Source organism: Anas acuta, chromosome 19 (assembly GCF_963932015.1).
Source record: "Anas acuta chromosome 19, bAnaAcu1.1, whole genome shotgun sequence".
In the NCBI taxonomy this organism is placed as follows: Eukaryota; Metazoa; Chordata; class Aves; order Anseriformes; family Anatidae; genus Anas; species Anas acuta.
The window spans coordinates 5877871-5895641 of record NC_088997.1 but is presented as its reverse complement, the minus strand read 5'-3'; the positions used below and the strand labels follow the sequence as shown (position 1 = coordinate 5895641).

Here is a 17771-nt window from a genome sequence, read left to right as displayed (position 1 = left end):
TATAATTTTTCTACAGTCCTTTTATGACTTTGTAAAGGTTTCAGACTAGACCAGGTCTGCCTGATCCCACCGGCCTTAACTCTGGCTTCAGGAGCAGAAAGGATTTTGGGGACACCCTTCCTGGTGGCAATGACATTATTTCGGCATTGAGCCTGGCCTTTTCTTACAGCTAGATTGCAGGAGCTGGTGCCAGGCAAAGTGCTGGTGGAGATGGTTGCTCCCTGGCTGTCCAAAACCTCCCGCAGACACTGTGCTACTCCGGGATGCTTGCCCTGCCTCACGCTCCCTGTCACATATCCAAAAGGGTTTAAAAAGGTATCCAAAATTTCCTCTGCCAGGGCTGCAGGCAGGAACAGAGATCAAAATTACCCTCGGTCTCCCGGGTACTTGGGCTCAGCTTATTAAGAAGTCAATTAAGAATTGGAAGAATTGGCTGACTGCTGCACAACCCCACGTTTTCGGGCTGGGGAATTAATTCGTGCAGCTGCTGTTCGGGTTAGAGCCGCCCCTGTTTTCTCGGGAAGGCACGTGGTGGTCTCTGGGTGCCTCCAGTGTCCCGCTTGGTCGCTCCTCTCACACCTACAGAACAGCTGAGCAGTTTCTGGAGCATGAAGAGAGGGAAAATTTGATTTCCTTAAGGAGGCCTTAACATTTCACAGCCTAGTTTGGGTGCCAGGCAGAACCATTGCCCAACTCAGGGTGTAACAAAAGGCAAAAGAACTGCAGGTTTTAGCGAGAAGTTCACGCTTGTGCCACGGCAGTGGGTGAGAAAGGGGAGCTCATCCAGCTGACAGAGCAATTAGCATGCACGGGGCTCTCCCCACCTCCTAATTCACTCAGAATAATTCATCAGCCAAAAGCCCTCAGCAGCCATCCTCTGCCAACAGGTCCTGATTGTAGATGTGTTCTTTGATTCACTTTGGAAGATAAATTGACCTGTGAAGCTCCAGTCGAGCTCGGGCTAATGAGTCTCTGTAGGGCCATCATGGGAATTCACTCATTTATCTGAGGATTTGGCGGCAGCGCTCGGCTCCCCGGCAGCGAGGCTGGGGAGACACCACAGCTCCAACATGCTGACAGTGCTGGAGAATGGGTGGTTACCCCCAGCTGAGCGTCTCATCTAAATAATTCACAGCCTGCGAGAGGCACCAAGCAGGGATGCCCCCCACATTTACCCCCCTCTCTTTTTCCCTCCCTGCAGCCTGAAGGCCGTGCTGATGGGCAAGCCGCAGGACAACACGGTGGACTTGTCGGGCATCCCGCTGACGCTGAAGGACCTGGAGCGCATCGCGTCCTACCTGCAGCACAGCTCGGAGCACATCGACACGGTGGAGCTGTGCTTCACCGAGCTGACGGACGAGATGCTGCTGCAGCTGCTGCCGGCGCTCTGCGTGCTGCCCCACCTCACCACCCTCTCCCTCAACGGCAACCGGCTGACCAAAGCCATCCTGCGGGACCTCACCGAAACCCTCAAGGACCCCAAAAAGTTCCCCAGCGTCACCTGGATCGACCTGGGCAACAACGTGGACATCTTCTCCTTGCCCCAACCTTTCTTGGTCAGCCTCAAGAGACGCTGCCCCAAGCAAGGCAACCTGCCGACCATCCTGGAGTTCGGCGAGGGGCAGGTGAGCGATTTGGAGAGCCAGGACGGCCGGGCTGAGAGCCAGGAGGACCTGCGAGTCGATGAGGGTGATAAAACCCAAGCGGGCACGACTGACAGCACGGGCTCACAGCAAACAGACAGGACGGTGGAGGCCGGGGAGCTGCCCGGCTCGGAGCAAGGCGCCGCCACAGCGCAGACGTGATGCTCGGCACCGCGGTGGGCGCGTTGGGCAGGGGTGGCAAACCCGAGACCTCCACAAGCGGGGTCCTGGCAGAGGGTGGGCGCAGGCGGTGGGGATGCTCTGGGAGCGCAGAGCGCCGCCTGCCTCCCCCGCCACGAACGTCGACGTCGTTCTCCTCGACGACCGCACGGACGGGATGGCGGTGAATATTGACGTTGTGGGAAAGCTGGCCGGGGATTTTTTTCAAACGTTAGTGCTATTGCTTTTTAACTCCTTAAAAAACGCATCGTCAAGGTGGTGTAAGGGCAAGGCCTGTAGAAGAGCACAGAAGCGGAGAAGGAAGGTGACCAGGTCTTATAGGATCCCGGCTGGCCTCACAGACAGCCCTTGGCAGACAGATGCCACAGCAGGACTTCAGACCTCTCCCACCCTGACTTCAGGAGCTGCTGAATAGCGTGCCTGGTGAGACGAGCCCAAAACCTGATCACACACCAAGTGGGGGTGTCCCTGCTACCAGCCCCATGGGAGGGCTTTGCCTTCCTGGTGCTGTCACGGAGCTAGATCCCGTGCCTGGATGCTGCCCTCTCCAGCCTTACCAGAGCTGGGCTGGCCCTGCTGCCTGCCCAGGATTTATTCAGCTGTAAAATCCCCTTTCCCACCAGCTGTGCTGCTGTGATGACTCCAAGGCTTCCCATGCGGTACCTGGAGCTGGCAGCAGCTTGGTCTGTCCCGGGGAGTGAGCGGTGAAGTCCAGAGCTGGGGCTCAGCTCAGGCTCGTTGCTGTCACTGCCAGAAGAGGCCACAATCCCAAAGGTTTATAAAAGAAAAAAAGAAATCCAGCCCCTGGGGTTTTCTCCCCTCTATCACTGCCATTCAGGACTGGGTGGACGCGGCCAGCCAAAGCCTCAAAGCCTCAGAAGGGTTTTGGGGTCACTTGGCTGTGTTCACCCCCACCCGGACCAGAAGTGCTTTGTTTGTAAAATGCTTTGTTTTGTTTTTATTTTTAAGAGACATTGATTTTATTTTATTTTTGGATGGAAAACAGATCACAGCAGAGCATCAGCATGGGAATGCACTTCAGCTTCTGAACCAGATTTTCATTTGATCCAAAACCTGAGGGAGGGCAGGAAAGTGGGAAATCCTTCCCCTCCCTTACATCCAAAGGACCAAGCAGGACTCCCCTTGCTGAGAGGGAGCCCCTCTGTATCTGTCCATAGCCCTCCACCTGACCAGCCTTGCAGCATCATTTTCTGCCTCGAAGCAGTGACCCTCTGGCTTTGATTTTTCTGGGTGTAAACAGACGTTTTGATCATTCCTTGGGTTCTCTTCATTTAACATCACTGCACAGGAGGCTGCACACCTTTTCCAGGGGGGTTCACGCTGTCGGTTGTTGTTTCTCCTCCATATGCAAATAGGTAACTTAGAAGAAACTCTGCTACTCCTTTTACTACATTTGGCAAAGTTGAGTATGATTTGCATGTATCCAAACCTTTTTTTTTTTTAATGCTAACTCTTTCCAACAGGCATGAAGAATCTTTGCAGTGAATAAACTGTTCTGTTTGAAATAAAGGAGCTATCCGTAATCAAAATAACTGACAATGTTTAATAAAGAGGTGGCACTGAGATCTCTGCACAGCCGGCTGCCCAGCTCCCTGGTGCCCCAGCACACCCATGGCCACAGGGGCTCAGCACAGAGGCTCTGTTTCTCCAGATCTCAGCAAAGAGTCACTCTAGCTGGCTAGAGAAATAAACATCCCTATTCAAGGACTGGATTCGGTAGATTCAGGTGGCAAGGGATGTGATGGAGATGGTCAGCCATCCTTATTTTACGTGTAAGAAATAAATAAGAGCTCTCTTGGTACCCCAGTGCTCATGACACAGCTTCCCTCCCTCCTGTGCACAGCCCAGGTTCCCCCTCACCTGTTTAAATTATTTAAATCACAAGCTCCCTGCTGCACAGCTTTTATTTTCTCTAAGTATTTGCACAGGAACCAGCTGCCCAGGGCCTCAGCATCCACCTGGCCCCCCCCAGCCTGGCTGTGCAAATCCAAAAACCAGAGCTACTTTGCATTTAGAGAGCTGCATCTTTTATTTATCCTTTGTACACCGAATTCCCTCACTGACAAAGCATCAAGCTCATTGCTCCAGCCATATTTCCTCCCTACTTGAGCTTCTACGTGCTGCAAAACGCATCAGGAGCTGGTTTGCATTTTTCTCCAGGGCTGCTGTGCAAAGGACGAGCCTCTGGAGAGCCCCCACATCCCCGTCCTTACACCACGAGAACAAGCCCTGCTCTCCCAGCATGGACAGGCTGCACCAGTGTCACTGTGTCCAGCGAGATTTATCTCCTCTGAGACAGGGAAATAACAGAAAAAGGCTTATTATTGAAATATTCATGCACGCTGAAGCCTGCACCACGTTACTGACCGTCATAGGAAAAGAAAAATAACACGGCTCTAAGAGATGGCGTTGTCATAAAACCAACAGGGCTTTAGTGACTCCGTCTCTTCCTTGCAGTGGGGGTGAGGTTAATTAGCCATTTATTGCACTTCAGCATGATGCTGGTCCTGTGGGCTCAGCAAAGAGTGATTTTTTTTATATATATATTTAAGACCACAGCATGAGACTGCTTCCCTGCCCAGCCACCAGCAGCAGAACAAGGGTGGAGCTCACCCCATACACAATCAATGTTTCCCATGCTACGAGGGGCTGCTTGTCCTGGTCAGAAGCTCTTAAATGCCCCTACAATAAGTATTTGAGTACTGAAAATCACTGCTGTAGATTATTAAAGCTGACTGAGGTCATTTGTCATCCAGGTGAGTGGGAAATGCCCACCTTAGCATAAAAAGTCCATAAAAACATACTGGGGAAGCAGGCTCCAGGGCTTCTCCTTCCAAAGCCCTCAGCCAGGCCCCACACAGAGCCAGGACGTTTCCACCCGTGGCTTAACTCAGCAGCTGGGGGGCGAGTTTGGTGGCTGGAGCCAGGCCATAACAAAACCTACACAAATCCCATGGGTATTGCAAGGAAAATCCACTCTTGCAAGAGTGCACCCAGGTAAACCAAGAAGAAACGGGTAGGAGCAAAGGGGGATTTGCAGGATGCAGTTTTCCCAGGGAGAAGATGCCTCTGGGGGGGATTTCAGCGCAGGACACAAGAAGGGAGATGAGCGAGACCCAGGCAAATCCCACCCACAGTGCGTGGGATGAGAAAACCGTCTGCGTAACAACCCAGGGGGAGGTTAGGCTAAAGCTGTCAGCCGCTGAACCACGCTACCTGCTGCCTCATCTTTTTCTCCTTATTAGTAGAAGAAAAAGTCCTGGCTAGGGGGATCTGTTGCATTATTTATTGGCAGCTCACGCTGCTGTGTTTAATGCCAGGCGAGAGATAGCGCGCAGGCTGCTGGAGCTCAGCTGATAGGCAAAAATGTTTGTAGTGGCAACTGGAAAAGCAACCATTATCGCTGAAGGGCTACCTGGTTTACATGCGAAACACCGAGCAAGCACAGCCAGAAACCAGAGGGGTTTTAGTCCTTGCTGTTCAGGGAGCTCTGAACCAAAACGACCTTGCAGCTCAGACGTGCACGGTTCTTGCTGGAATCGCTTTCGTTGCCGGAGCAAAAAGGCTGACGCTGAAACACGTCAGGGCCCAGAAGAGGAAAAATAAACATAAAAAAAGGTGCCAGATGGCAAATACTGAGCGGTGCTGAGGACCAGGCTCCTGCAAGCGGGGATGGATGGGCCAGGCCACCCTCCCCTTCCCAGCCCATCGATCACCTCCCACATTTCAGGGAACAAACATCCCTCCCTGTTGATAAATTTCCCTTTTGCTCTGACCACAGTCTACAAAAGCCCTGAGGTTGCGTGTTGTTTTGATGCTTATGACAACGCTAAAGGTCTCAGACAGGATCAGGGCTCTCCTGCAGCAGATGCTTAGAAACAAGCCCTGCCCCAGCATGTTGTAACCCACGTGGAAGGGACCCAATTGGGTCTGGGGTGGGCAAGCAGCATTTGTTTGCAGCCACGGCTCTTTCATCCCCATGAAATGCCGTACCCAGGTGGAAAACCAGCCTTTGGCAGTGCAAATGTAAATGCATCCGAAAAACATCAGGGCTGGGGTTGCTTTTCTTCCCTGCACCAAGGCTTTGAAACCACCTTCTGACATCCTAGGGAAAAGCATTCGATCCCTTACAGGAACCATCAGCAATCAGACAGACACATGGCTGAATTTCTCCTTATTTCATGTCTACCGAGCACCAGTAAAGCTGTCTCTGCTGGAAGTTATTTAACACTTCTGCTTTGCAATAAATATGAACTGCTTCTGTTACTCATCCAAGGCCTCCTTCTGCAGCGCAGTGCCTGCCCCTGGGGAGATGCCCCACAGCGACTCGAGCCAAAATTCAGGCTGCCAACAAGCCCCAGAGGGAAGCGCCTGGCGGGTTCCTCGTCATCTCCTACATCAGCCCATGGTGAAGTGGCAGCAAGGCGGCTCCGAGACAGGCAATAACCCACAAAGGTTCCTTGGGGGGGTTTAATAGGTGCCAAAATGGCATCCGCTGGGACACGGCTTTTCTGGAAGCAAACACAAACTGATTTTGGACAAATTAACATTCATTACTGAGCTCCTACAACTCGTGCCTGCTCCCTAACTTCCTCCAGCCTCTGTTCTCACGATTTCCCTTGGGAGGGTAGGAACCGCGTCCCAGATAATGGGCCCAGCCTGGCTGCTGGGCCCTGAACCTGGAGGTCTGCCCACCCACACACCCCGGTGCCCTCTTTATCTTATTTTCCACGTCGTGCACGCTGCTGGCATACCTAATAAGGCCGGAGCACGGAGCGAAGCAGCCTCCAGCAATGCTGCAGCAGTTCCAAAGAAAGCCTCAAATCGCGTGGAAATCAGCTTGGGCTGGAGCTTGCCAAGTCCCAGAGTGGCACAGCCACGTGCCAGGCTCCTGAGCAGCTCTGCTGCAGGTCGGAGGGAAGGAAAGGCAACGCACGGGTTTTGCTTTCCCTGGCTTTTGTTTGCATTTTGTTTCGGCTTGCCTTGAGAAGAAGCAGAGTAGATCTTCAATTAGATATTCCTTAATAAACTAGTTTTGTTTGCTTTGTTTTTTAATTAAAATACAGTGAAAATCACATCTAGTATCATCTGGAGGTTTGTTGGCTACACCGGAAAAGAAAAAGAGGCAGAACCTGTGTTAAGTAAAATTTTATTTCAGGATGGAATTTTACCTAATTTGTGCAAGGTCTGTAGGCTTTTTTTTTAAACCATATATTGCATTAACCACCTAGCACAAAGCTTAGAGCTGTACTTTGAACATGCATAGGAGAAAGGAGGATTTCAGGATCTCTTACCCCAAGATACCCCTTCTCGTCTGTCTGCTCCTTCCAGACCATTGACTACGGGACAGAAATCCCTCCTGTGACTCAATATTTGTTTTTTGAACAGTTAAAAGTGGAAAACCAGTTAATAGTATTTGCAGATGGTTTAGAGCTGTATAAAGGCAAAGGGCTAAGAATATGGGAGTAAATTTAATCCACAACCCAAACATTGCTCTGACTAGAGGACAAAACCCATGGGCAGCTCAGCATCTTTTACCACGCATTCAAAGCTAACGACCACCAAAAGTGACTCCTAAGTGACTTCTTTTTATACAATGCCTTCAAAGACCAGTTTTCCTAAACATCATGAAAGAATAGCCAAAAAATAAGCCGAACATCCAAAACATGTAATTTGTATTGAGCTGGGTGCTTGTTGGGAATGCTGCCGCTAAGTTTCTTTGCGTATTTCTTTGGGCAGCCACAATCACTGAGCTGGTGGGGAAAGAAAACATTTAATCCACGTGGCTGGGGCATTACAGTTAACAAATCATTAGTGCAGAATTCACCAGGACAAACTGCACGAACACTGCTAACTGTAAGGACTGGAGGGGCCTGGGATCCCAAGCTGGACCCGCGTTTGGGATCACAGTGCCGACAGCTTGCATGAAAACTGTTTAAGCCCACGACTCAGTTACTGTTCAACAGGGAATTGGAGGTGCTTTGTTTCCAGGCTCAACGGGGCTTATGTTTTCTATCTTCTCTCTTGTAAGTATGCAGAGAAGACAGCTGTTTTACCTTTGGGCGAGCTCATGGCTTTACATAAAATTGAAAACCTGGTTTAATATAGTCCAAAAAGACATGAGTTGTTCAACACCACCCTTAATTATTTGTGCAGATTTCTAAATCCATTTCCAGGGTTTTCTGCCTCCTAATAGCTTATTGATTTTGTGGCTTGTGTGCCACCGTTTATTCTTCTTTGCATTTTAGTAGTTCTGAGGAGAAAGCAAACCCATGCAGCCTGTTTCAGCCCTCAGGAAGGGGTTGCTAAGCTGTATCTGGCGGATTTGGCTGAGGAACCAGCTGTCAGCACGGCTCTTTAGGAGCCCTCTTGCACACTGCATCCCTCAGTGAGTTGTTAGTGGAAATCACAGCTAGAATTAGACCTCAGAGCATCATACTACAGGCACATCTGTCCTCCAGGTATGAATACCTGGAATAAATACACAGGAACTCATGCTGGTTATATACAATACTACAAGAAAAGGGAAGGGACATTGGCTATAACAAAATCCAGGTGCATTGCCATGGGAATGAGCCTCCCTTTTCCTCTTCTGCAACTGCCTCTTGTCCTGCTACTACCTCCAGGCAAGACCTGCAACTTCAGATACAAATGAAACGTAAGGAGGCAGAAAAGAGTCGATCTTTGCCCACACTGTGCTCTGGTACACGCTAACCCAGCTCCTACCGAACAAACTCCTGTTGAATCCTGCACACAGCAGTGCAGGCAGAAAGCCTCAGAGGTGGCTGCGTCCCCACACACACAAAATAGGAGAGAGGCATCTCCTTCAGAGCTACCTCCACACATGCCTTTCCCATCGAACTTCACCATTAATTTGTTGCTTACTTTCATCTCCTCTGTACACACCTGCCTGTTCAATTATGAATGCAAAGGCTAAGTCATTTTCCAGCAGCTCTGGGGGAAGCTGCACTTGCCTGCAAGCTCAGAGCTCCCCTCCACCACATGGAAACAGCTTTTTGCAGAGCTGCAGGCGAAAACACAAAACTCAGCCTGTTTCATATCCGTGCCTTTTGCCTGCCTCCATTTGCCACGCAAACCTGCCAGCTACAGCTACCTTCAGGGTCTTTGCAAGAGAAGGAAAGGAAAAGATTAGCAGGCGCATTAAAAGGGTGAGATTTTCAGAAGAACAAAGCCCTTTTCCAAGCAGCTGAGGAGGAAAGGCTTTGCAAGCGTGCTTAAGCCAACCAGGTGATAGGCATCTCCCCAACAACTTGCAAAAAAGTAAATGTAAAAAAAATGTAAAATCTGTCCATTGTTCAGCTAGGAATAGAAGCAGTAGGATAGGTTAGAGCACAGCAATGCTCAGATCACCAAGGCCATCGCCTGGAGATGGATGGTTTGTCCTGCTCAACATCCAGGGAGAGCAACACCACCTCCAATGCTAATAAAACGTTATAAACTGGGAGGGCACACAGTCAACAGATGAGAAAAAAAAAAAGGAGGATGGGGAAAGGGGGAAATGAAAAATCAGATCAGAAACAACGCAGTCAGCACAGAGCTGGGAGCTCTCAGAGCAGCCGCAGGAGGGCAAAAGGGCTCAGAGCCACCACGGCGTTTGGGACAAGTTAAGAGAAGAAAATCAAGCCATTGGTAAATTAGAGAGAAACCCTGTGCTACATGGAAATGCTGCAAGCTCAGAGAGTCACAGCAAGCTCCATTAAACCTTTCCACCACTCGCTACTCCAACACTTTCCGTTTTTCAGATGCGCCGGGTGGTGGCACAGGTCGCTGCCTGCAACATGCAACAGGAACCAAGTCCCCAGTGCGGCACCAAGCAGCTGCTGCGGGCAGCCTGGGAGAAAAACCTGCTTCCCACCTCCCATCTCAGCCCTCTGCACATCTCACTGCTGGAGCTGTCCTTGTTCTAGCTCATTAACCTGAGCAGATACCGCTTCTTTAAGCCGCAGGACTAATTAGGAGGCAGTAGAAGGCAGGAGTTATTTTCCCTACACCCCTGCACCAGGCTGTATATACACCCAGTGGAACAGCAGCTTTATTTTCAGGGGTCATTTTCATACAGAGTGCATCTTGCAGACAGCTCTTAGCAGCCAAATGGGTGATGTTCTCTGCGTGCACACCTCAGCTGCTAACACAGGGGTGTCGGCGCTCTGCCTGCCACACCAGCCGGATTTAAAAGTTAGCACCACACAACTTCAACGCAGCTCACATTCAAAGGGATTAAGAAGGCATTCTCTGGTGGTAACTGTATGTCAGGATCAAGTAATCAACCATACCCGATAGGAAATAAGGTCCCAACCCATCTGAAGGGCATTTCTGAATCAGTGCCACATAGGTGCAACAAAACATTGTCCTTGCTGTGCAACTTGGGTATTTGCATTCAAGTCTCCGTTACCTTGTCCTTATTTTAACCTGTGTACTTCCAACTTACCAGTTTCTTTTCCCTCTCCCTCCTAAACCCACCAAAACCCCTTCCAAAAGCAGGGCTGCACCTCCCATCGAGCTCCTCGAGCTGTGCAGAGCTCAGGCAGGCTCTGGTGCCAGCAGCTCCTCCCGAAATCCCTCCCTGCACCAGGATCAGCATCTGCCCAGCAGTGTTTCCTCCTCCCTCCTTAACCTCTAGGAAAAGCTGCAGGGTGGGATTAGACACCAATTTCTCCAGGTATCACCATTTTTCCTACCTGCTGTAATTCCTCTCAGTCACCAACTCTTCTTCCTCTGGCAGGTGTGACCTGCTGCCTGCCAGTCTGCTGCTTCAGGGGCTTCTTTCCTTATCACCACCTAGAAGTGCAGCTTTCTGTCCTCACCTGCATCCCCAAACCACCCAGCACTGCCCACTTCACTGCCACATCCCTGCAGCTTCCACCCTGCAGGAGAAATCAGATAATAAACGTCGTGTTCTTTATTTATAGAGTACTGGATTCTGTTAAGGAAAGAAAGAGGTAAAAAAAAAACAAAAACTTGCCTTGTGCCTGAGCTGAGTGTTTCGGGGAGCACTAACTGGGAGACAGATGTTTAAAATGAGGGGGAGGCTCAAAACGAGGAGAGCTGCAGGTGGTGCCGCACCTGGAGCCCAACGAGCAGCAGCTGAGCAATCACCAAGGGTCAGCAAATGCCCAGCCCAGCCCTGGGCCAGTCTGTGAACAGCCTCAGGTTTTTTTTAAGGAGGGTTTTCCAAGCTTTAATGTTGTTCAGCTCAGATCGTGCCACCCCTCCTGGCAGTTACCTGCAGACTTCACTTTTTGGCATGTGATCAGATCGTCAGAGGCTGTAGGGGGGATTAGGGAAATTGCCAGGCTGATTAGGTGCGGCTTTAATCCCTCAGATCGGGAAATAAGACCTGCAAAACACGAACCTAAGGGCTTTGGTGGAAACATCTCCACTGCATCTGTCAGAGAGCACAAATCTTATTTTGTATTTACGGTTCTGCACAAATACCCTCTCTTAACCGACCCCAAATCCTCACACCCCGTATCTGTGCTCCCGGTTGTTGTCTCCAGAGGGAAGATGTTTCCCCCAGTGCAGCGTTACTTCACTGCCACTTTCTACTTTCTTTTTTTAATCTCGCTTTTATGTTCCCTCTGACATCCACCATCTCCAGGCACTTCACACGTCTCCTGCAGCATCCCACCTGCCAACCCAGTGCTCTGACCTGCTGCTTTCTGGCTGAGAGGAGCATCCCTGGAGGCAGAACTGCCTTCTCCACCTTCCTTGCAGAAACTCCCTCCAAAGGCACAGGCTAACGAGCTTTCCTACTAGAGAAACCAACCTCAGAAAGGGGCTGAACGTGGCCAACAGGCACCCAGAGCAGGGGCATGCATCAGACCAGGGCTGACCCTTTATTTGTGTAACCAGCTCCAGGCCTTGCACTGGTTCTTCACCCAGCTGCGGTGTCAATGCTCTTCCCTCAGTCCTGCCGTCTGCCTCAAAACCCTGCTTTCTCCTCATCTTTAGCCTCTGAGCTGCTGACACGCTGCCAAGTGACACAGTCACTGCTGCTGTCATCTCCCAAACCCTTTTTGAAGCATAAAAGCAGTAGCTTTGAAATCCTCTCCCCTTGATGTGGTCTCCCATTTTGCATTACCAAACAGCTTGGCACTGACACAAAGGCTCTGTTGCCTCCTGCAAGAGGGAGCCTCTTCCTCCCCCCTGTGCAGATGCTCCTGCAGAAGCACACAGGCTGGCTTAGCGAGGTGATGGGATACGTATTAAATCAAATTTAAAGTGTACCTTGGTACAGTGGCTTTCCATTATTTTCTGAAATCACCGTGGCATTTCCAAGCTCCAGGTTTGTACCCTGCTTTGAAACAATTCTCATCATTTTCACAGCAGGCACCCTCTGCATTTCACATCCCAAGGAGCACTCAGCAAAAGATTTTATTTATTTACTGCTGCAGTTGAAGGTAATAAATAGCTGGTTTGACATTACTTAAGTAAAAGCATTTATCCAACAACCCACCAAGTTGCCCCTCCCTTTTCTCACTCACCCCATAAGTCTGATCTCCGCTTTCTTTACCCATGCTGTGGACATAATACAGCTTCCCAGGAACACTGGCAGACCATTTTAGGGTTATCTGATAGAGGCACAAGAGATGTAAAGCATTTCAAATGTTTCATCTGCTGTCACTGCGGGCTGTGTTAAATGGCTGCTGGACAGCAGATTGCTTGAGCACTAGCACTGCATTTGCTAGCAGATAAGCACTCCGATAACATAATTATTATAGGAAGTGTTCTATACCACTGGTATCGTGATCCAGATATTTATTAATAAAGTTTAAGCTCTTCAGGAAAATTCACTATCTGGGTGGTAAGCTTAGACTTTGCCTCTTGGCTGGGAAGTTTGTCTCAGTGTGCTAGCATCAAACCTATTCCATCCTTCAAAAACAGCACCAAACTAACACAAATCATCAAATGCAGATGTCAAATGTACAGAATACAAGAAAAAAGACAGACAACCAAACCTGAATAAATTATCCTCCTAAGGGACCTGGAAAAGTGCAAGAAAGGAGGTAATTAAAAAAAAATAAAATCTAGAAAATAAGATGATCAAGAAAAAAAAAGCCCAACAAAAAGGCATAAACAGTATTGGGAACATGGATCATTATTCCATTCATTTAGCAAGTTCAAGTTGCAGCTGTGCTACACAATCCTTTTATCACAAACCATTACAAATACAAACCCTAATTATGAAAAATCTAACTACCAAATTGTGAAAACGAACAAGTGTCTAATAAGAAAAGCATGTACAGGAGAGCTCTTTATCTCCAAATTACTGGAGATAAAACTTTTGGCATTTCAAATTGATTAAAACAGCGGGGATTTCAAATTCCATCTCCTTAATATTAACGATTTACTCATTTGTATTTTGCTCAGGGTTTCCAGCTCCACATGCAGGTGCTGGTCTGCAGAAGGTGTTTATTGACTTCAGCTGAGCTGAAGCTCAACACTCAGCCCGAGAGATGCACCTGGGCTTTGCTGCATGAAATGCAGCAGGTCCTGAAGCTGAATGCACTTGAGAGAAAGATAATGAAGGGGAGGCTGTTCGTCATGCTTTGTTTTTATTTTTGCTAGAGAAAAATGAACTGTCACTCCATCGGCTCATCACACTGTTTAATCATGAGCTGTGTCACTCCCATCAAAGAAAACAGAGGCTCAGCCTTTGCTGGTCCTACTCTAAGAAACGTTATTAACAGCCAATTAAAGTGACATCTTCACTGTACAGGGGGGATTCTCTGTGTGGTAATGAAAGTTGCAAATCTTATTAGAAGGAAATAGCAGAAACACCACGTTTCCCCAGACAAGCACCTTCCAAGGTCTCAAAATCTTCCTCTACAGTAAATGCTCTGAAGGCGATGGCTGCACCATCTTGTGGTCTCAAACATCGTGTGGTAAAACAGGGCAGATGTTCTCCCTCTTCCTGAATGAGAGCCCAGGTGCACAAATGCTTACTATTTTTCTAAATATATTATTTTTTTGCGTGCACTAAACAAAATTCCACCTGCTCCCTTCTTAAAATCTCAAGGAGGGTTAGGACGAGTTCATTGTATTTGGACTAAAATTGATGTTAAGCGTAAAACTGAGACACTAAATTACACCAACTGACAAAATAAGATGCTTTTGTTCTACCAGACAACTAAATAACGTGTTGACCTTGTCCTTCTTTATAGAAACACACAAAATGTGACAAAGCTGTGGCTGCACAAAGCCAATCAGGTGTTACAAACATTGCTGAGCTCAAGGCCCCGGTTAGGAAGGTCAAACGTCCCATGGGTTATTTGGAGTAGCTCAGAGTCTGACTCCAGCATCTGAAAAACCGTAACAAAGCACAAAGCTAATGCAGCAGTTGGAAGACAACAAACCTCTAAATTTTCCTTGCATGACACTAATATCATCTTAGTCATTCCCTGCCAGAAAACGGCAGCTCCTCTGACGGCGCCTTGCTTTCTCCTCCACTAATTTGAAATGACGAGGGAGAGAAGAGGTGAAAAATTAACTGCTCTTCCATCTACCTTCAAGAAATAAGGAGTGAAGTTTTACAATTTAGGACAGTCTTCATTCTGAAATATGCAGTACATCCCTTCCTCCCTTCTAATTAAGTTGATGCAGCCAGCCAGAATTGACTCAACTGGAATAGCAGCTACCAAGCCAAGAAAGAGCACGTTTTTAGATTGGCTTTAGTTAATAGCTGGGATCTATTAATTATAGTAATTCATGGTTTCGCTAGAGCGCTCATTTTACTGCTTATGTAGATATGATTGCTTTACAATAACTAATCAGGAAATAATGATAATCAGCATTTATGTGAAACATGAAGCTTGCAAACTACAAGCGTGCTGGAAAGGCAGGCGCCTCCCCACATTTTCTCAGCCCCCGATGACATTACCCACACCATGGTTGCTTTCCCATCCCACAGCTTTTTTTATGCAGCATTGGAAGGAACGAGGGATGAAACCAATGCACCTTCAACTGGCATACTCAAACCTTGCACCGTGCATATTTAATGCTTCTTTTGATTCATTCTCCCACCTTCAGCGCTGTAACACCTCAGCCTATTTTTATTATTTATTTTATATTCTGCCTCCAATGGACTTGCGAGCTGCCTGTTCGTGCCTTTTAGCATAGTCGGCTGACAAATTCCCCAAATAGATTACAGGTCAGCACCACCTTGTCTTGTTTAGTGTCCTACATATAAAGGAACCTGAGGATTTGAGTCTGCTTATGATTATGTGAGAATTCACATCACAAAGTGATCTCTACTGTCGGCGCCCTCAGCACCATCTGAGTACAGCAGGGAAGATGTGAATGGGAACAAGAAGCCTATTACCCAGAGCAGCTCCTCTCCATCAGGTCAGCAGTTACAGCATGTAGTTTGTGGATAATAGCACCATATGTAATCATTATGTTTTCACACAAATGAATTACTACATGACATCGGCATCTCGATTATTGCTAAGAACTGGCACTCAGCCATTCTTTGCTTCATGGCGTAAGATTTATTTTCTTGCTGCTTTAATACTATCATCTATTTTAGAATTATCTGTGGTTGTCAGCTGCTTAAGTGCCAGGGACTCCTGCCAACTGCTCTCTTAAATCTTCAGAAAATCCAAAATAATTGTGTTTTAAAATCAGGATTTATTTTTGTCACTTATTTCATAACACTGGAAAGTTGATGTCTTTTAAATGTAGTAAAACCAGAATGATCTTATTTCCCCTCCCCTCCATGCACTGTTACGATAAATACTAAGATTATTTAATGTTTCCATTTAAGTTCATAGTAATACTTTATGTTCAGGACACCTGTTTTGGTCAAAAGGCACCACATTCTAATAGGAACAACACTTTTGTATTCATTCATCTTCGCAAAAAACAGCTTGTTATGAGGATCCCTGCTGAGGAACTTTGTTTTTGATGAAAACAATAAACAAATACCAAAAGGAAACTCTTGAATAATTAATCATAATAGATACCACCAACTTGTAACCTCAATAAACCTAGATAAGCTGTTTCCTGTTTACTAAAGTATTCCCAAATCAACTCTTTCCCATTTTAATGAGATCATTCTGATACATACAAGCAAGAGCAATTACAAAAATAGGTTGCAGCAAAACCTATCTTGAGCAAATTAAACAGCACATTGAACTGCTGAGCAAAAAAAAAACGCTGAGAAGTTTCTGTTAACAGGGGGCGTGTGGCCACGGTAACCTCCATTATCACTAATGGCATACAGAAACACATTTAAAACAAAGTCAGGTTGCTTGAGCTCTTCCTGAAGACTTTAAGAACATTAATTCCAGTACATATCGTGTCAGCTAAAAGAAAAAAATATCACCTGTCAGCAAGTTCTCATACACAAGTTTTTAAAATTATGTGAAAATAATTTTGTTTCTTAAAACAGGGAACAGAATGCAACTATTTAGAATTTTAATTTAAACAAACATTAGAGCAAACTGTTCTTCATATTATTCAAGTACGCATTCAGGTAAGACGAACCTAATTAGATCCAAACAACTTTTGCATACCCCATTACCCAGGTTGAATGTTTACATTAAACTCTGTATCACAATAATGCCCTTAGGAGGAATCCAGATTAATTTACCTGCACGGTATTATACTACCAGCCACTCTATGGCTTTTAGATGTTTCTCTGAAAAATACTTAACCTCTTCTGGCATGATTAAAACATTTAACTCTGGCTTTATGCTGGCAGAAGTCTCTGAAATACTATTTCATACAGTTAATCCCCTAAGCAAAGATTTATGTACTGGTTCTACTGATATGAATTGGATAGCATTCTAGAGCCTTGTGTAACAGAGCTGTTAATTGATGACTATCAAAAGTTAATTTCTTTCAACTTTCATATTTGACTGGCTATTTCAAAGAGCGCAAGTGAATTGTGCAGAACTGTTTTGAGGTCATTCCTAACTTCTTGCTCAATCAGTTAGTGTCTGGTTAAGGAATAACAAGCAGAAATGCAAAATTCAGCTAAGGCAAAGATAAACCTCGCTCCACACTGGTAAAAATGATGTTCCAGTAACTACAGCATCCCAAGAGATTGGCCTCTACCAAATACACCCTTCCTATGAACCTTAGGAAAGCAGGAGGCTGGGACATGCCAAGTGCGTCAAGTATGTTCCAGTTCAGCCAGTGAATAGTGTCACGGTCCTTTCAAACCCCAAACCTGTGGCTTAACAAGACCTTATGTGCCTTTTGCACAGCCATCAGACACCACAGCTCACCTTGACACCGACCTGTGATGCCACAGCAGCTGCAACAAGCCACAGCACCTTCTTTCTTTACCTAAGCTACACAAGGAATGCAGTCACAGCTGGGGAGGTCCCTGAAGTTTCACCCGTCCCTCAGGGGTGAAAAAATATTGACACTCCCCTGTCACTGCTTTCTCCCTTGTCTTGCCATCCTGAGAGGAAGCAAACCCTCTGACAGTGGTTTTATGGACTACAAAATCCCTGGGTACATCCGTCCCCTGCTTTTTGTTTTATGATTATCAAGAACTGTTCACCTAAATTACTACAGTAAAAATACTACTCATCACATGAGCCAGGATTTTTGACTTTAAGGTGTTTTGTCAGCTGTCTTTAAAGGCTACTTCCTGGCCATACACCCTCTGACAAAACTTAACATGGAACAAGATTCATTGCTTTCAGAAGCAAGATGTATTTTACTCAGAGCTATACAGTTAACATTTAGATTGTTGTTGGCACAGCATGAGTGTGTGGTCACAATTAATTAATTAGTGATCTTGACCTTTTTCAGAATGCACACCTTCAAATCTGCACTAAAAATTTTCACTTGGTGACACCAAGTGGGCAAAACGATCAGCAACATATGCACTGATAGGCTGTCAGTGCACATGCTCAATCATTTTACATATGGTGAGACAGATTCCATACC

At 47.0% G+C, this 17771-nt stretch overlaps 1 protein-coding gene and 1 long non-coding RNA gene across 7 annotated transcripts in view; one reads left to right on the top strand and one right to left on the bottom strand.

The window, feature by feature from the left end:
- The window catches only part of LRRC75A (leucine rich repeat containing 75A), a 79410-nt gene extending 76057 nt beyond the window's left edge, over positions 1–3353 (top strand). For all 5 annotated transcript variants that reach the window (XM_068656077.1, XM_068656079.1, XM_068656081.1 and 2 more), the window contains one exon: positions 1202–3353. In XM_068656077.1, coding sequence (XP_068512178.1) covers positions 1202–1805 — 604 coding nt within the window. In that variant the 3' untranslated portion in view covers positions 1806–3353. The remainder of the gene's footprint in view (positions 1–1201) is intronic.
- LOC137842273 (uncharacterized) lies at positions 3336–10971 on the bottom strand. Of its 2 annotated transcripts, XR_011088991.1 has the most exons (4): positions 10544–10806; positions 6599–6826; positions 4467–6355; positions 3336–3436 (listed from the first exon to the last, which is right to left on the bottom strand). It is a non-coding gene; the product is annotated as an uncharacterized lncRNA (long non-coding RNA). The 2 variants fall into 2 exon arrangements; XR_011088990.1 differs by lacking the exon at positions 3336–3436 and having other exon boundaries at positions 4391–6355; positions 10544–10971.
- Positions 10972–17771: the final 6800 nt, after the last annotated feature.